General features: G+C 40.2%; 1 protein-coding gene and 1 long non-coding RNA gene across 7 annotated transcripts in view; one reads left to right on the top strand and one right to left on the bottom strand.

The window, feature by feature from the left end:
- Positions 1-20,132, top strand: part of ADK (adenosine kinase) — a 286,608-nt gene that overhangs the window by 257,924 nt on the left and 8,552 nt on the right. For all 5 annotated transcript variants that reach the window (XM_064145545.1, XM_064145543.1, XM_064145546.1 and 2 more), the window contains one exon: positions 9,854-9,940. In XM_064145545.1, coding sequence (XP_064001615.1) covers positions 9,854-9,940 — 87 coding nt within the window. The remainder of the gene's footprint in view (positions 1-9,853; positions 9,941-20,132) is intronic.
- The window catches only part of LOC135176398 (uncharacterized), a 42,642-nt gene continuing 38,117 nt past the window's right edge, over positions 15,608-20,132 (bottom strand). Inside the window, exon 7 of one of the 2 annotated variants that reach the window (XR_010302636.1) lies at positions 15,608-18,835. This is a non-coding gene — a long non-coding RNA (uncharacterized LOC135176398). The remainder of the gene's footprint in view (positions 18,836-20,132) is intronic. The other variant, XR_010302635.1, reaches the window with a different exon arrangement.

Here is a 20,132-nt window from a genome sequence, read left to right as displayed (position 1 = left end):
GTCTCCAGTAGACACTTCAATCATTTCTGTAATCAGTAAGAATCAACAGGCAACAGAGAGAAGGATTGGGGGGAGTGAATTAAAAAGGAGTAAGCAGAAAAGATGACTAAAAGCTTGATACAAGTATAAATTTGTCAGATTGAGAGCTACAGAAGTTAGTTTTGTTTCTGTAAAAAACTGAAGCTCTTCTTCAATAGTGCTAAAGTCTTGGTTTGTTTTTGCTTGTTTTGTTGTTTGTCTGTTTCTTGCTTTAGTCTGAGTTTACTTCCTCTGGGAAAGGAGGGGGGGGAAAGGAGACTATGTCTAAATAACCACTAAGGAAATGTTTTATACTAAAGAGGTTGTAAAAGGAACAAGTAATTTTCCAGTCTTTTCCCCATATTTTGAACTTGCCATTCAAAATGATCTCACTGTGTAGGCTAACCAGAGTTTTTTCCTGCCTATCTATCTGTTTTTAGAAGCAGTATCTGCTTCCTAACCTTTCTTCATAATTTTTCATGCCTTAGTTATACCAGCAGTGTCATCATTTTATTGATACCTATCTATTTATTTACTTACCAACCTTGCATTTTGGATGGGAAACTCTTCAGAGCAATAATTCATAAACTAGCATTCCTAATGCATATTGTTATGTAATGCATATGGATAGTAGGAATCATTATAATGCTTATGTTAACAATACAAGAATACCAGTTAGGTCTAACAGATCGTAAGTTTAACTTGGCTATACATGCCAGCTAATACTTGATTTACTTTTGATTGTTCTGTTGCTCCTAAAAACAACATCAGTGTCTTGGTTTGGTGCTAAGGTTGAAGTAATGGATCGCTGAATGATACAGCAGATTAATGCTACAGTAGTAAAACTTGAAAGTAACTGAGAGTGACAGGTGATAGTAGGAGTTTGACACAGTTCCACAGCGAGGGACTGGAAGTCTTTTGTTTGTCTTCTAGGTTAGTTGTTGGGGTTTGCTTTAAATGGCAGTGCATGCACTGTAGAGCCTGTGGTGTTACCTTTATGCATGCTTGTATGCCACTGCCATGCTTTGTAGGGCTTGTTGCACATACAATCCAAGAGCTCTTCCCAGAAGCTGTTTGCTAAAACTGCTGTTGTAGTAACTGTGTCCAAGTTAATTCAGTTGCCTATGTAGTCAATAATTCTGTACGTTCCAGGTTGCATAATTTAGATGAAAATGTATGTGATGTTATTTTAAAGGTGGTAGATTGACTGTCCTGCTCACAGAAATGGTTAGGCAAAGCTTTCAAACTGACTGAGTGGTACTACAGAAATTATAGCTTGGGGTATTTTAATTGTCTAAGAAATTGTCTGCAACTAATGCAGAAGAAAAATAGACTCCATCATTTGGGCCAAATTGTCCTTCTGTACTGGTGTAATGCTTAAAGAATTCCTCTGAAAACAATGACGTTTCTCTGCCTTTAACTGGTGTTTTAAAAAGCAGAATATTTTCTTGTTGAGATTGAAACAAATTTAAACCTCCACTGCAGTGAGATCTTCAAATAGATTTAAAACCTGCAAAAGCCTGAGTAAATTTGTTTAGCAAGTATGTTTCATTCTTCAACAATAAAAAACTAAGTAGTCGAGGGAGGTGTTAATTAAAGGCAGCACAGGATTTACAAATACAGAGTGAGCAGAAGAAGGTAATTGTACAAGTTGTAGAGCCGAGTTCCGAGTTAAAAGGAAAAACAATAAGTAATTAATTCCTACATGTCATTTGAATATTTAAAGGAAGTACTATCTAATTTCTGAGGTCAGTCTGCTTTAGCAAGGTCTGATTAGTGTCCAGTTAATTTATTTTGAGGAGGAGAAACAGAGATACACGTTAGCTTATTTTTAGTAATGTTTCTGGGGAAGGCTGTCTCTTCCATTCCAATGGACTGATGTTACTTGTGAAACTAAATATAAACTCTCCCAGAAGAAAAAGCTCCTTCAGAACTGCTCTGAAATGACCTCATGCTCACTCCTTCTCTTTTCAGTCTTACTGATGCTCAAGTAGAATGGAAGTGCCTTGGGCCCATTTCTGCCTCCACTGACAGCCCATGCTTCTCAAATTATCATGGAGCGTAAACAAAGCTGTCATCTAACGTGGCATCTATTTAAATGATGTGATTTCTGTGGGCACCACTCTGAAACTACAGTATAGCTAAAAAAGCTTGCAAATTTTGACAGGTGTATTTGCCCCACTAGGGTAATATGCTTCACATATAAAAAATGTGAGGCTTAATACAGTTTTTGTCCTGCCCAAAATCCAATGATAGTGGTTTGGTTTTCTCTCTCTCTATCTCTTTCTCTCTTTTTTTTGTTTTGTTTTGTTTTGTTTTGTTTTGTCTTTTTTCTCTCTTCTCTTCTCTTCTCTTCTCTTCTCTTCTCTTCTCTTCTCTTCTCTTCTCTTCTCTTCTCTTCTCTTCTCTTCTCTTCTCTTCTCTTCTCTTCTCTTCTCTTCTCTTCTCTTCTCTTCTCTTCTCTTCTCTTCTCTTCTCTTCTCTTCTCTTCTCTTCTCTTCTCTTCTCTTCTCTTCTCTTCTCTTCTCTTCTCTTCTCTTCTCTTCTCTTCTCTTTTCTTTTCTTTTCTTTTCTTTTCTTTTCTTTTCTTTTCTTTTCTTTTCCTCAGCCAATGCCCTGATAAATTTTGGGGTACAATTTACTTTGATCTGATAATAGGTTGATATTTGTCAGAAAATTCTCCCACAGGATGGTGTTTTAGTGCCTCAACTATGCAGTGGTTTAAAACATGTCTGTAGAACACCATGAAACAGAATCCAAGCTTACCTTCATTCCTGGCAGCGTGTGGGTCAGTGCAGACGGAAGTGAAGCGCATGGTCTGCCTTCCGAGCTGAAGGCTGCTTCAGCTGACAGTGTCTCTCCAGATGTCAGGTTGAAGAGCAGATGTGAACTAGAATGTATGTGTTGGTGTAACTTGCACGTCTATGTGTGTCGTATTCTTTGCATAAGACAATGTCATTCCAACTCCTGGTGTGTGTGTTTTCAATTCCTGCTCTTCACAGGTATGAATACTTTTTGTCTTTCCCATTCTCATGTACTGCTCCTAAAGCCTGTTTTTTTTGAGGGATTTGCTTCTCTTTTCACATGTAAAGGTCAAAAGAAGGTGTGCAGTGGCCAAGCCAACACACGTAGGATTTACAGTGCAGGAAGTCATGTTTATATTTGTCAATACCCAAAGCCAGATCTGGGTTTGCGTCACCCTTTACTTTCACTGGTGTGGCTAGTCTTACTGCCAGAGAGCATGCTCTCAGTGCAGACTAGAGTCATATCATCCATGGGATTTGTTTATTGCAATACACCTCTGCTGTCTTCAGGACTGATTCTGATCTGATCTCTTCATCGTATCTCCAAGAATAGTCATTGTGTTGTATCAGTTAAATATCATCAGAAGCTTCTCTTAATTTTGGTGCCTTTATGAATCCTCAGCTCCTTTCCTGGTCCAGACTGAGATCACAGGAAAAGGATTTAGCTTTGAACAGTACCTTATGCCTTCAGCAGCAATGCTGATTTAGAGGAGAGCATTTTCTGGCAGGTCAGTGGGTGCACTTTCAGCTCCTTCTGAAATCTGTGCCTAGCAGGCTAATGGCAATATTCTTGTGTGTTCAGAAAGGCTTTCTCAACAGAGTTCATTGCCATTCTAAACCCTAGGCATTGTGACACGTGCCATAAAAATTTCAGTGGCTCGTTCTTTAGGGCAGTTTCTCCATGTGTGCCTGCTGCTTTTTTTTAACTATCATATTAGCACCAAACTGAAGCAAATCCAGATCTTCTGTTGACTTCTTGCTTCCTCCTCTTTTACACACAGTGTGGTTTTTTTGTGTACTTGTGCCAGCAAATAATTACTTCACGTGAGATGTAAAACAGAGCTTCAACTCATAGCAATGATGATACAGAAAATAGTGACATTTAAGCTTCTGTGACGTAAACAAAACACATTTGGGCTTCTAGAAGCTATTCATGAGTTATCAGTCGGTGCTGTTACGCTTGTTACAATTGTAAAGTCCCGAGTCTGATCTCACACTGCTGTAGATCAAGGATTGTTTCAAAGGAGCGGTGTTGAATTAAGAGGAGGGAGCAGATAATCAGACATAGGTTCACAGGATATACACTGAGTGCAAAAGTAGTCTTTAATAGTAGTTAACATCACAGAATCATAGAGTCAGCCAGGGGTGGAATGGACCACAAGGATCAGCCAGTTCCAACCCCACTGCCATGGGGCTGTCTAGAGCCTCATCCAGCCTGGCCTTAAACACCTCCAGGGATGGGGCTTTCACCACCTCCCTGGGCAACCCATGCCAGGGTCTCACCGCCTTCATGGTGAAGAACCTCCTCCTAAGCTGGTAGCCTGAATCTGTCCATTTCTAGCTTTGCTCTGTTCCCCCTAGTCCTATCACTATCTGACATCCTAAAAATTCCCTCTCCAGCTTTCTTGTAGGCCCCCTTAACATACTGGAAGGTCATAATGAGGTCAGCTCAGAGCCTTATTTTCTCCAAACTGAACAGGCCCAGCTCTCTTAGTCTCTCCTCTTAGGAGAGGTACTCCAGCCCTTCCATCATCCTCATGGCCCTTAATGGCCCCTCCAGGTCACTGTTAACAGTTGATGTGTATGAATGTACAAGTTCCTTTGGAGGAACCTTCTTTCCCCTATTAACTCTAATCCTATGAACCACACTTTAGTGAGATGCTATGAATAAAAATACTTTTGACTTGATAGTGGCACAATGTGTATATCTGAGGGGAGTTATAAAGGGAAGACAGAGTCTCACTGAGCACCTTTGGGTTAACTTTACCTCCTAGGAGAGAGGGAAAATTTTTCTGCACACTCTCATTTCCCTGACAGATGGAAACCAAACATTTCAAAGCCTTTTGCATCATATTGCTTGTCTGTTTCCTCTGAGTGAGCTAGCTGCCTCAGAAGGACAGTACTTTGCATCCTGGACAACACAGCTGTATGATCTTACTTTTGCTTAGCAAGCTGCAAAGAGAATTTTAGCCTGATTACAGTAGATGGATGGTTTGTTATGAAAAATAATTAAATGTTTATTAACTGTACATGCTGTAGATATGACAAATGACAGCTATAACGTTTTCAGCATTGACTTACTCTCCATTACTAGCTATAAAGTTTCCTTGTCTACGTACTGAATTCATTTGAATACAGCATCATTTGTTGTGTACTATTTAACTGTTTGATTAGAAAGATCCCAAAGTATGTGGCTGATTTACATCTTACTTGTTATACCATTTAAGTCACCTGTTATACTATGGACTCCATTGACTTATTTTTCTGACAAGCCCTACGTAGCTGCAGCACGAGGCCAAATAACACACAGAACTAGAGCAAGGAGAGAGGAGATGTTGGCATGCAAAACAAGGCAAACTTAATATGCACACAGAAAGTGCCAGAGGGGCTGGAGTGTTCATCAAGTACAGCTATCTGAAAGTCCCAGCCTGAAAAGGCAGGATCTCATTCTGTTTGCTGAGCAATGACAGGTCAAATCATCACTGCCAGGTTTGAAGCACACTGTCACTGGAAGTATGAGGGATTTCTAACCAGGAGTTCCATGTTGCCTTGTAACTGTGGCCGGGGCTGTGCTAGCAGGGTGGAAGAGTTGCGCTTTGGGAGGGGACATAATGGCCCAAGCCTTTGTTTGCCTCCTGTCCTTGCATCCCCCATCAGCAGAAAGATGAGGCAAGCCAGGACACCTAATAGGCCTGTTGGCCTTGCAGGACAGAAGGTGCAGGGACTTTGAGCCTAGAGGCTTCTGGGGTTTACCTTCTGGAGAGGGGTAAAAGCCCAGAATCATCCTGACTAACATGGGCTTGCTTCAAGTATTGTTCTCATTGTTTCTTGCCTTACAGCTACCCAGAGACATTTATAGATTTTGAGTTCAGGTTTCTGTGTCCTGTAGATTTCTTCCTGGCCCTTTTTCCCTTTCCCCCCCCCACCCCCCTTTTTTTATCTGTTTTTGGCCCTCGATCTGAAAGAAATGAGAAGATGGAAGTGGGTAGGAGATGGAACAGAACTCTGTTTCACAGTTGTTCCTTCTTTTACAAGTTAAAGCTTACAGATGAAACCTGAATGTGTCTCCCATCTTGTAAACATCTGCACTACCACTACCAGCCTACAGATCAAAGGCTTATTTGAGGAAATAGCTAGACAGTTTTTGTCTCTATATTTTAGGGCTCTCTTCTTCCTTTTATTTTATTTTAATGCAAAATTAAGGACACTCCAACATGTTGCCCATAAGAGTTCTGTTACAGGTAATTAAATGTAAGTTTACACATTTAATCTACTTTTAAGAGCAAGAGAGACTGGTAAATGACCCAGTTAAGGAAAGTACTCAGCCTAATTGGATGTAATGATTGCTTGCTGGTGTTTATTACTGTAGGAAGAGATGTGTATAGTCTGTGATTCTCATTTGGTTTAAAGACAGACCTGTAGTATTTGCATCAGAGTTCAGTTGTTTCAGTTAACACCATGAAATAGGCCTGTGTTCGTTTGGGGACTTAGATGCATTCGAAGGTAAGGATCATTGTTTTTTGTCAGTTACTTTTGCTGTCTAATTATTATCTCTCCAGACTCTTACCTACAAAAATATCGTATTTTTGCCTGAAGAAAACAGATTTCATATCTTTATGTACACAGCACAGCAAGGTAACATTAACTACATTTGTGAACCAGCTTATTCCTTCTGATTTCTCTGTGCATATTGTTTTCAGCCTGTGGAGTCACTGTAGTAATGTTTTGTTTTGATTATTCCTGTATAATTCTAAACCAGTCAAGTTACTCACTAATGTAAAATCATTGAGAACTGAATCAGTCTTTAAGGCCTTAAATGCCATTAAGGTTTGTTACTGAAATGTCTCTTAATTACAGACACTTCACTACAATTTGTACTCAGATTTCTAGACTTCCAGGAAATTGTATCCCAGTGGAATGTGTTTCATCCCATAGGACTATGTTGCATCCCAGTGTGTTTACTGTAGGAGATATTTGTTGCTTGAAAATAGAACACTGGATTTTATGCCCTGAGGAGCAGCAGTTGGACTTGAGACACTTATGTAATTATTCTTTACTTTGTAAGCTCTTAGAATGATGAATGAAATCAGAGCTGACTTTGAAAAGTGAGGCCACTGATGGCCACCTTAGTCAAGGTTTCTCTGTGTTTGCTGCGATGGATTTGGGGGGTTTATAAAAGATTAAGTTAAAGCAACATTAAATTGACAAATGCAAGGATATTCAGAATGGAGACTTCTGCTTCCTCTTAATTCATTCTGTCATGCCTAGTTGTTAAAAACCAGATCAGTAAGAGATGTCAGCTATTTATGCTATTACACAGACATAGCAAGGTAATGTGATGGCTTTGATTCTGACTTCACTTACTGTGGAAGAAAGAAAAACAAAACTCACCTTGGTCTTATTTTATTGTAACTTCCAACATGCATTATTGTAAACTATAGTTTAGCAGACCTTGTTGTGCTAGTAGAAGTTTTTCCAAGGCTAAAGGAAGACCATTCTCCTATTGGATGTGTGCAGATGTTGGTATCTTTTCAGCCTAGTCTCTGCTCTAAAGCTATGCCAGCTGTTTCTGAAACTTTGGTAATTCAAAATACAAGATTACTGCTCCTCTTGAAAATACATGAATATGTGTGCCAGGTAGAGATGGAAAACTGTGACTAGAAAAAAAGCTGTACCAGCCAAAATCCTCGATACCTTTGGAAGTTTAGAATGGTTTAGTTACAATTACGCCTGCTGCTAAAAGACTGGAGTAAGAGCTGATAGTGCAGTACTTACCTGCAAGTACTAGAGGGAGCTGAGGGAAGGGATCAAGACAGAGGATGGAAAGAACGGAGAAGGAGGATGGTGAGACTTTCATTTGTGTTAGTTAGCTTGACTAGTCTTGTTTGGTGCCAGACCCCATTCACAGAGTTTGAAATACAATGTGTGTGCATTATTCACTCTCTCTGCCCAAACACATACATTTGTGTGCATGTGCAGGTACTGTGTATTTAAACATAGACCATCTGTGAGTGGCCATGCACACTTGGAAAGGAAACAGGTTCCTTTATTATCGTGTGTCCTCAACGGAGTTGTCACTTCATTAACTGTTTTTTTACTATTATTCAGAGGAAATCATACATACCTTCTTAGGCAGTGGATGAATACACTCTGCTTGTCTGGCAGAGTTTGATGTAAGACCTCTCTTCCTTGATTTCCAATTCAAATGAATCCTGTGGAAATTACTACAAACCATTGCTTCTCCCAGAGACTATCTTGAGTATAACACAGCACTGAAGCAGGTGTCTGAATAGCTTTCTTAACAGCATAGAGAGTAGGATGCACAGAGAACTGACTGAAACTTGTTCTTTAATTGGAAATGTTTGTCTTGTTTTTCATTGCCCTTTTTTCTTTGCTTTCTCATGGATGGTTGTTGCTACTGCTCCCCTCCCCTCCTGGTGGGCCAGCCAACAGTTCCCTCTGGAGGCAGCATCATTATATCTGCCTGGTTCACTTAGTAGCAGATGGTGAAGAGCAGTAGAGCTGATACACTGCATTTCACAGAAAGTGAGATCCTTCTGGTACCTCTGCAGAAAATACAGACTTGCCTGATTTGAGACTGTGAATTCTTTATATGCCTCCCAAACTAGGTTTCCTTGTTTGCTACTGTGTACATCATTGTAAGAGTGATTTTTATGGTCTACTCTATTGCTGGACAGTGAAGCAGCGACTGATCTCCAGCTTTGCACCACTGAGGGATTTATCCCCCCCCCATTCTTAGCAAAAATTAAAAGACAACAGCTCTGATGGTTCTCGTTTTCACTGCTTGACAGGCTTTTCTTCCCCTCTCCTTTTTTTAATTCCTGCTGTCTGCCAAAGGACAATCTGTTTGCTCTGAGACAGTTTAATGCATACTGACTACCAGAGGCAGAACTTCCATTGGCTCTGTTACAGGGGTAATTTACACTTTAACAAGGTATTGTGACAAGGTGGTAATTATATTTTTATCACGTCATTATGACATTACCACCTGGAAAGCCAGAGCTGATTAATTAGTGGCATATATTAAATTTATAACCCTAGAACTCTCAAGTTATCATACCTAAGTGGTGTAATTATGTTGAACTGTGGTGTGGCAGAGAACTGGAGATGAAGATGCTGAGTATCCACCTATTGCGATAGGTTTAATGAGTGCCAGTAAAGGGCAGGATGCTGCAAAGAGGGAAATATTTTACTAAGGAAGGAGGTGAAGTTATTGAAGTCTTGAAACCAAACCTAGTCAGATGGCAAGTTGCAAGGCTCCTTACATACACGTGGTTTTTAAAAAGAGATAACTTGAGAGGACTGTGATTTACACTCGTTCCTGTTCTCTCTTCCACAGCTCTATTTCAGTTAGGTCACATGCATTTTGGTTTTTACAATGCACCAATTTCTGCTGGACTTTTGGAGACATGGACTGGATATTTTGGAAGCTACATCACATCTTTGCAACTAACAGGAAGGACTGGTTTTGGCAGGACAGATTTTTCTTAGTCTGGTCCATATGCCCAGGTGTTTTATGTTGTTTCTCCTGATTTACTTTCTTTTTCTTGACCTTAATATTATGAGATAAAGAATGCAAATCAGGCTGGAACTAATTAATGAAAATGTCCACAACAAATAGCTTCATCAAAAGTGTTTCTGTATTCTATGAAATACAGACAGAAATATCCAAATTATCATGTTAAAGGTCAGAGCTCCAGTTTTGAATTGCTTTGATTGTCACTGTTTGTTTTGCTTTTCAAAGTCGTATTTCCAAGTAACTCATATTTTATTCTCCCTTTCCACTACAGAAAATGAAGTGACCACTTTCCCTGTGCTGGTGAGCGATCAGAGTGAAATTGTGGATACCAATGGAGCTGGAGATGCATTTGTTGGAGGTATTTCTTACTTGTTTGTCTTGATTAGAGATTATCCTATTGTTCTCTCCACATAAAGTCTACCATTTGTTCTATTCAGCTGTCTTTCAGAGTGAGCTCCATTCTTTTAGAGCTTTTCTCTGCATCCTGAAGTTTTATAATTTAATTAAGTTCTGGTGTTCAAAAGCAAAGTGTGTTCTATTACTTTAAAAATAATATGCTATTATGCTGTACTCTGGTCGTTTTCATGAGATTAATTGTATCTGTCAGACTGTTGCATAAACAAGCTGCATCAAGTACTATATAGTGTGCAAAAATCCCTCCTGGCTTAAATGTTAACACATTGTTGTTCTTTAAAACAGGTTGTAGTGAATATCAAACAGTATGTTAATAAGTGAGCATAATGCTTTCTGATCGTGTCAATTTTGGTAGAACATCTGCTTCCAATACAATTATTTGGACATCAAGAAAGTACACAAAGGGTTAATTTGTTAAAACAAACCCAGAAAATATCTGGCATTGCTTAATATCCATTTGCAAACTTACTATTTTTTTTGGCACAAGCTCTAAGGGAAAAAAAAAGGGATGTTATGTCTATGCCTGTTTTAAAAAATGATTCAATATAAGCCCAAAACCAATCTAATCCAAAAGTTCTGTTATTCGTTGTAACCTTCGTGCATGTAGTTCAGTGATGCACTACTGCGTCCTCAAGGCTCTAATACCCACTATGTAGTAGCTGTAAGGAGCTCCATTAGTCACTAATTTACTGGAAACACGACCAGAGAGACTTTATAAATAGAACTGCAGAGCTCAGCCTCGTAGCTGTGAAGGGGATAACAAGCAGTGTGTTACCAAATTAAAGCTTTGGAATTGTGTCCTGCTTCAACAAAGTATTCAACAGAAGCTTAATCTTAAGCATGTGAGTAATTCCACCCTTCCTTAACACATCACTTTAAACCAATAGCAGTTTAAACCTGGCTGCAAACAGGAATGTTACTATGCATTGCTTCTGTGCTTTCCTGAGCTGCAAAGGACAAAACTAGTGGGGAACACGTTAAGACAAACTGTTCAGACACGTTTCAGTGCACACTTGTCACTACTGTGCCTAAATCACAAGCAAGACCAAATTTGAACCGGGAGCAGTGATTATAACACAAGATCTTATTGAAGAGTTTGTCCTTGTATACATGTGCTTTGTGTATCAGCTGTGCCAGTGAGCTGCTGTTCTTGTGGGGAAAACAACGGGGGGAGGGGAAAAAAAAGATTAAAAGATCTTGCCCTATTTTATTTCAAAATAAAATGGTGCTGGCCAGGGTACAGGTGGTAGACACCAAGCAAGGTCTGCCTCAGCAGGAAGCAGTTTTTCATGTGCTTGCCATATTTATCTCAGGTTGGATTCATTCTCAGTTCTTCAGATATTAATAGTCCTACTTTTGTCCTTTCCCAGTTTTGCTGCAAGAAGACTATTGCAGTTAAAGAATCAGGCTTTAAAAAGTGACTGGTCTCTGAGAACTCTGCCTCTTTAAGTGATATCCCTTTCCCTGGTGCTGCCATAGATGCAGCTTTTTGTTGAAAGGCTAAAGTGCTGACTTTACTAATTATTCAGAACATCCTGAATGATGTGGCTGATACAAGCTACATTCCAAACTGCTACCTTTCACTAACAATGTAAGGAGTTCAAGCACATCCTATCAGGGTGATCTTGTATCAGTTATGAAATTCCTTTCTCCAGGGGGAAATATGATGTGGAAAATCCTTCATTCCATTGGGAAGGAAAGAAGGAAAGAAAATCCTTCTTCTAGAAATTCAGCTTCCCTTTGTTGTTCTAATTCTGTTGAGACAGCGTGTCTGAATACACCAAACTTCAGTGTCTTTGGGGTAACCCTAACAAAGATCTCTGGATTCCTGTCTATGGACATTCGTTATTTTCCTCAGTTCCCCCACAAATAGCACTGAGGCATCAGATGCTTTTCGTATGGACACGAGCACAGTACGGTATAGTAGTAGCATGACATCATACAATGCCAGGGTAAGAAAGGACCAGGCATCATTTTCCCTTTGTAGTGGAAGTTGACTCAGCAGTGTCATATCTGTCTGAAATCTCACTGTGGTTTGACACTTACCTGAGTATTGCCATGTGAGCTTAGGTTCTTGTGCCATGTTTCTCTCTGCTTTGACTCAAGGCAACTGAGCTTTAGAATATCCACAGTTCTTCCCTTAGCTTTTAAAAGATCTTAGTTCTCCCCTGTCACCCCATAAATAGCAAATTGGTCATTTACTCTTCCTCAGAGAACAGATTTCCCTGAGGTTAGTCCAGATGGGAGATTTGGGAGTCATAACTAGATACACAGCTGATTCTAGTCTTACAGACCATGGTCTCCTTCTTCATGGAATCATTTCATTTTCCTTCCCATATGCAGGAAATAGGATACTGAACTGGACAGGCCTTTATTTCATCTGTGTTTCATTCAGGGGAAATGTCTGTATTTTATCTATATCACACTTTTGATGAGTTTTCAAAGTACATATTTGCAACAGGAGAAGGCCTTTATTGCCTCTTTACCAGAAAGGCCTATGCAGTAATGTTGGTAGTGCTTCTCAACATGTGTGTCTTCCATTGGATCTAGCGTTGAGCCTGGTGTAGTGTTACTCTCCTGAGAGAGGTTTTACAGTTGGAAGGTTATATTCTCATCAGTATTTTCCTAGCTTTTTGCTTTGATCAAGGTTTTTATCAAGTTGCTACAACCTAGGCAACACTACATGTAATACTTTTAGTGTCCTTGTAGTAAAATGTTTCCAAGTTCATCCATTAGCTTAAAAAACACACTCGGTGTTCTAATGCACTCTCCTGGAAATGCAGTTCCGTTATTCAAACAGCAGAGAACAAAACTCCTGTGGCAAAGGTTCCCATACTTCTCTGGGACTGGGATATTAACATGGCTGAACAATGGCTTGGCTGCAGCAAATGTGAAATAGGCGAAATAGGCACGTGGGATATAGTGAGAACTAAACCATCAAGCAGGGTGTATTTTGCGTTAGAAGGTCAGGTTTATTAGGCATTACCATGTTTTGAAAGGTCTGTCACAGAGGCCCTCTCTTCCAGGGGTACACCTCACAGAGCCTAAGGAAATTCCTTCTTCATAACTGTGCCAGCTTGGCAGACTGCTCTTGTGCATAGCTTCATGTGAAACTTGAAAATAAGAAGTCTATTGGGGTTTGGGTTGGTTTATGTTTTTTTCTGCCTAGAATCTATCTTAAATACTTAAGGTGTCAAAGCCTTAAAGCCATGAAAAGGTTCCTGGGCACTTGTAACTCTGTGAGCTGATTCATGGGTTCAGTATTTCTGACATGAAGCTGGTGGCCTCCAAGGAGAACTAGCTTGCTCCAACAGCTAGCATCAAGAAACACACTGCGTTCTGCAGCTGAAATGTGTTTGTATGAAGTGGGCACTAGGAACGTCTCTGAATTTCTTGCCTATTACTGCAGGCATTGTCATCTGCCACTCAGAGCAGTGCAATGCTCAAAAGGGGGTTTTAAAACTGCTGCCAGTATCTTTGTGCTAAAAACACTTCTCTAAACTACGCTAACAAGTTCGGCCTTTATTGCTTTTCAGAAACACTGCTGCCTTTTAGAAGTGTAAGCAATAAGGGTTTACTTTGCAGCACCTCTTGCAGATTTCAGGAGTACCATAGATTTTAGGTTGTAAGTCTCTGAAATACTCATAAATGAAAGTTGCATTTCCACCTCCAGGTTCTGTTGCCATTGACAGATCACTTCAGCTTTGCTGACACAGCTCATGTCACCACAGCCCTCTCAAGGAAATTGCAGCCCTTATTTGTAGGGCTTGGGAATGTGCTATTATTAGTTTTTTTAATTTGTCATTGGCCCCAGTTTGAACCTTTGCAATAATGATAATCAGTTCAGATTTATGGACAATACATAGATTGAAATGTAGACAGTTTTGCTGTCTTACACTTTTCTTTATGCCATCCTGCTCTCTTTAGCCAGAGTTGCCTTCTGCTTGGACTCACCTTGTTATTGCCACTATGACTAATGGAGACAAAAAGCATCTTTTTTGATAGTTACTGCCATTGTTCCCTGCAAATTCTCTCCCCTTGAAGTTGTCTGTCCCCTAGAATCTGTCTATTCATTGGAACTGGGTACAGTTCATAATAAATGAATAGGAGAAGATGTAAAATCTATGTCTCTTCAGGCTCCATCAATATAAATATATTGACTTAGTAATCCACTATGAATTGGTCATATACTGCCTGAAAAGTACTAGAGTATGAAATATAACCACAAACCATTTTGAAGTAGCATGATGAAGCAGTGACAACAATCATAACAAGTGTGCATTACTTATCACTGTGCTATAAAGATGTGACACCGTTCTCAAGGAGAATAAATCCCAGGCTAAAAGAAGCTCTTCATTAAGCACTGTGCAGTGCCAAATACAAGCTGAGAACAATTTGCCTCTGATACTGTCAAAGCTGAGGTCAATGGCTCAAGCCTCTTGTCGATTTGAAAACTGCATTGGCAGCTTTCATGTACCTAGGCATCTCGTACAGCTACTAGTGGTAGTTTGAAAGCTACGCTCAGAGCTGGATTTGATGCACATGCTTACAAATAAGCAATTCTATCTGTCTCTCATGAAACTGAGTGTGAATCTTATGACATGGCCAAATACTGTCTCAGCTATCAGAGAACTGCTCTAAGAGCAGCAACAAATGAGGAATTGTTATCTTTTATACATGTGCCTCATGGCATCCTTATCTTTTCTTTAGAGACACAGGGCTTAGTGGGGATACTTCACTCTCTTTGTTTCTGTTTGTGTTGCTTAACTGGCTCAATAAAGCCATTCCCTCATCTTCAATGCGAACATTAATTCTAAACATTATTTTTCCATCTTAATTTAAATGCCTCTACAAATTAGATAAAGACCTTGGATTCCTAAGAGTTTTGCTAAAGGTCATCACATTGTTAAAATTTTGGCCTGTTTTCATGAGGTAAATGCAAATTATTCTCTATAGAATGAGATTCCACTTTGATTTCAGAGCTAAGTAATGTTTGGTATACTTCCACATTATTGGAATATTAAAATACTATCCTTAATATGAAACATTCTTTATTACACATATACATATGTTAATAAATAAACCTAGCACAAGATATACAGGTTTAAAAAGAACCTGTAGTGCATAGAGTAATTGCTCATCATTCCTCCTGTACTATCAAAAGTTTGGTTGTATTTTCAAAACAGAATAGCTTGACTGAAGCTGGAGGATTTAAACAAGTGTACTACAGAAAGAGAAACAGGATTGAGTCCAGCATAATAGTTCTGCTGTTGTTCTCCAGAAAGCCATCATTTAAGGGCGGAATCCAAGAATCTTTAAAAGAAAAGATCATCTAGGTGGGATCTAATATGATCTGTGTTTGCCCTGCTTTAAGCCAGGGCTTGGAGCAAGTGACCTAGGACATAACCTTCCAAGCTAAATTGTGCTATGGTCCTATGAGTTCTAGTCCTACAGGAATTAGGCTCCCAGGTGCCATTTTCTGCTCCTCTGAAAATCCAGCCTTAGTGATCTTCTGAGGGCAGCGTTGGTGGCTAAAGACTAGAAGCTGAGTTAAAAAATGAAGCTTACACAATGAGAACTCTGTCTTTTAACAGTAAAGCTGACACAGGGCAAAGGTGGGCTGTATTCATTTATTTTGTCTAGAAGTTTCCTACATGCTTCATGTGAAAGAACTGTGCAGATGGAGAAGCGGCCATGTGCCAAGTGAAGTGAGTTCTTACAGGTAACTGCTGTATGGCTACGTCAGGAGTGCTAAACACGCCAGGAAGACAAAAGGTATCTGCCGATGCCTTCAGCAGAGACAGGTGATGTGAATGGTTTGTCAGAATACAGTTATGAGTGAGCTTGTGACTAGATCAAAAAGTTCCTTAATGGATTTATAGGACACTTTAAGATTGTGGAAGACACTGTTTTCACCAGAAACATCACAGAGAAATTAAAGATTCCTCCTACTTGTTGCATGTTCATCTCTGTTGTAAGAGCTGCCCTCCCCTCAGTATCCACCACCCCTAAAAGATGCTAGATTTGTTGAAACAAGAAGCCAAGGAGCTAGGAGCAGTTCTTCACTGAACAGCAGGAATGCAGTACCAGGAGGTACCTAGTCCACTTACAGTGGTCTTTGGTTCGTGTAAGGTTTTTCATACTTGTTTAAGATACCTTAGGAAGTCACTACCATTTTCTAATCACATTGGATAGAGAAATAGAGTGGATAAAATATCACTGCTGTGCAGTACTGCCTTCTGGTAACACCAGAGCTCTGAGAGGCAGACCTTTTTTGCCAGCTAGGAGTGAGGAGTACATTTTTTTGGTTATTTCAGTTAAATATATATGCTTATGTGACTTGTCGTAGCTGGATTTCACTACAAAATTTGTCTTCCTGAGCAGAGAGACAAGGGGGTGCTACTCTGAATTGTTCTGTGTTCTCTTTGAAGTAAATGTACCCGTTAGAGCAGAAATCAGCACTCTGTCTTCACTTATACAACATGGGTGGCTAATTGCCTCTCAGCAATCTTGTTACTGAGATCATGGCTGATGAGATACAAAGCTTTGAAGTGAAAACATCTTCTTAATGTCATCAGCTTTTTGACTGATAGACCACTTTGCCCATCTTTAATACTCTGTTTTATAGACAGCATAGATGAGTATAATAGCTGAGCTGCAGGTAGGGCAGGCATCAGTCTTTGCTTGCTAGGGGATAACTTGTCAACATGTTCATGGCTTACTGCCTGTGTGTTCTGATGGCATTTGCAACTCTCAGGTAACCATCACATCTACACCTAGGCAATTAGATGGCCACGTTAGATCTGTAACTGACCTTCTACAGACTAGAAGATTGCTGGATTGTATATTCTTAGCTGTTTTTTCTCAGTTTCAGCTAGAGGCACGTCATTGCTCTGACCTACAGTGCAGCCAGTTGCCAGTGATTTCCACATTAGTAGTGGTACAAGTAAGAAATTTGCCAGAGTTTGAATTGCAGCTGCTTGAAGGAAAGCATAAGAATAGCTATCACTCAGGGAAAACATGGAATATTGCTTCTTTTTAATTCCCTGCTTCACTTTCTAACAATTTCCATTTAAGTTATTTCTTTGGGAATAACACACACTTCTGTGCTGTCATTATCCTTAAAACTGATAGCAGGTGTCATCCAAGTATAATTTAATTGTGATCCAGTCTGGTCTAATTGCTCTGTTGTAATTGCTGCCCTTCATTTTGCTTCCAGTTGTTTATCTTAGCTGTATTACGTATGTGCTTTTTATTGAAGTACAGGAACCTAAATATGGCAATTCACATTTTCAACTATGCAATCTAAAGGCAGTCCAGAAAAAGGCACAGACAAATCAATTATAGAATCATAGAAGGGTTTGCACTGGAAGGGACTTCCAAAGGTCATCTAGTCAACCCCCCTGCAGTGAGCAGGGACTGACACCGTTAGATCAGATTGTGAAGAGCCCCACTGATCCTAGCCTTGAGTATCTCCAGGGATGGGGCTTCAACCGCCTCCCTGGGCAGTCTGGTACAGTGTTCCACTACCCTCTTGGTAAAAAGAGCTTCCTCCTAATGTCCAACCTAACTCTTAATGTAGAACCATTGCCTCTCATCACTAAAGGCCTTTGTAAACAGTCCCGCTCCAGCCTTCTTGTAGACCACCTTCAGGTGCTCGAAGGCCGCTATTAGGTCTTGCTGTAGGAGTCTGTTTTCCAGCCTGAACAACCTCAGCTCCCTTAGCCTGTTCTCCTAGGAGAGGTGCTCCAACCCCCTGATCATTTTCATGGCCCTCCTCCTCATTAGGTCCATGACTTTCTCATGTTGAGTCACCTGAGCTGGACCCAGTACTGCAGGTGAGGTAATATAAGGTAAAACATTACTATACTTGCTCTCACTTTTTACATAACATAGAAGCATGAGATCCATTGAAAAGAATCAGTGCATGCAATTAAAAGCCTTCAGAAGTTTCCAATTAGACTGCAGCAGGACCCAGTCCTTTTTCCTGTCAGGGACACTGTCGGTGTTGAGGGAGCTTCAGTGCACAGCAAGAGAATGAATATTTTGCAAAACTGGGTTTTAAAAGGCCTAAAACTTCCATAAATCCAGTGGCATTCTGGACAAGGTTTGTGAGACATAAAACGTTGAATAGGTTACATAAATTTTAAAAACCAAACCCACTGTGTTAAAAATACATTTTCAAAACCAATTACAAAGTTCCAATTTTTGCTGTAATAGCTATGGGACAATTACAAATTGACTTAATGCCTCAAAGCAAATCATCACCATTTAAAATACTTTGTCATGCCTACTACCCCTATCCTCATACCATTTCATTTTATGTTAATGTGTCATGTGTTAGAAAATCATGTAATGATAAAGAAAATGTTCGTGTGGAAGGTTAGAAATTACTTTAATGAGTTGTTATTACCTTGCTTGCAGACTGTTGGTAATATTTTCATGTTATTTTAATGTATTCTGAGTAGAGACAGAGGCAGTAGTCAGATTGGATCATCAGCAACATTCCCCTAGGAATCAGGGTAGGATGTAGTCCCCTAAGAAACAAGGTGTCAGATGAAGACGATGCTATACTCACAGGAGATACAGTAAACCACAGTGGAATTTAAAAAGACACTGAAAAATTTGACCCATTTCTCATCTGACATGGGTGGGTGTGGTGCCATGGAGATTGACACAATGACCATAATGGTGTTTCTTCAGGCTGTGGCATTACCTAGCAGAATCCTCATTCACTTGCAGCTGCCTCTATTATGTAATAGGATAGTGGCATCTCCCTTAATTTTTCACTTTCCCCATGCTGAAATAGGCTCATACTTGAAGTGAGGAGATGGCAAGGCTGCAATAAAGAAGAAAAAAACACCGTCACTGTCGAAAGCAGTAGCAATAGCAGTGCATATGTGTTGGTCTGATGCTGATCTCCAGCTCTGCTTAAAAGGGACATTGCTGTTACTGGTGATCAGTAAATAATCTGTCAGTCCAGGACTGTAATGGATATTCAAAGAGGCAAAAGATACTAAATCATAGAATCAAGCAGGTTGGAAGAGACCTCCAAGTTCATCCAGTCCAACCTAGCACCCAGCCCTAGCCAGTCAACCAGACCATGGCACTAAGTGCCTCATCCAGGCATTTCTTCAACACCTCCAGGGACGGTGACTCCACCACCTCCCTGGGCAGCCCATTCCAATGCCAATCACTCTCTCTGCCAACAACTTCCTCCTAACATCCAGCCTAGACCTCCCCTGGCACAACTTGAGACTGTGTCCCCTTGTTCTGTTGCTGGTTGTCTGGGAGAAGAGACTGACCCCACCTGGCTACAGCCTCCCTTCAGGCAGTTGTAGACATGCCATTGTGTTAAAATGGGAGCATTATCAATATAATGCTAGGGCCAGCGATTCAGTGTCGGGTTTTGGCCCTCGATACATACTGCTGGCTTGACTCTGCCAGAGTATACCTGCAAACAAGTATACCTTACTGAGAAGTGGTTGCTCTGCAAAAACAACTTCATGTCTTCTAGCTCTTCTGTATGTGATTTTCAGCTGGGAGGTTACATAAGAGCCTTGTTTGTACTTCAATACTATGTTAGAAACCAAGTAGAGGATAGTACGTAGCGTTCCATTTTGTTATGCACAGAACTTATTTCTACGTTAAACTAGTGAAATTCTCTTCCTCTTGTCCCAAGCAGTAGGTGTAGTAACCTGAACCACTCAGAGAATTTCCTCAGGTACTAATAAAAGAAGGCTTATTTCACTCTGCTGGCTCGAAATGGCTAAAGAGAATTTCAGCTTTTGGAAACACTTCTAAGAAACTCTCTGATAAATGTTTTAGGAAAAACAAAGAGAAATATCAGCCTAGAAAGTAGGTTTATTCGATAGGCAGAGCAGAGCACACTGCTTGCAGCCTGGCTCCATTTATATTATTAGCCCGAGTGTAATGGCTCCTTTGGCCACAGAGACTCACCAATCAGAATGGCATTTGCCAAACTGACCAAACTAGGTGAAACCAGGGCTTGCTTACCCTTATTTGGGGAAGACACTCAGAACACCTGTGAGTACCTACTTATCACTGCTTCCCCCATTAGCAGAAGGGTGGGGCAAGCCAGGACATGTTTTAGGCCTATTAGCCTTCCAGGATGG

This window comes from Pogoniulus pusillus, chromosome 6, assembly GCF_015220805.1.
Source record: "Pogoniulus pusillus isolate bPogPus1 chromosome 6, bPogPus1.pri, whole genome shotgun sequence".
In the NCBI taxonomy this organism is placed as follows: Eukaryota; Metazoa; Chordata; class Aves; order Piciformes; family Lybiidae; genus Pogoniulus; species Pogoniulus pusillus.
The sequence above is the reverse complement of the archived record's forward strand: the minus strand, read 5'-3'. Positions and strand labels throughout refer to the sequence as shown.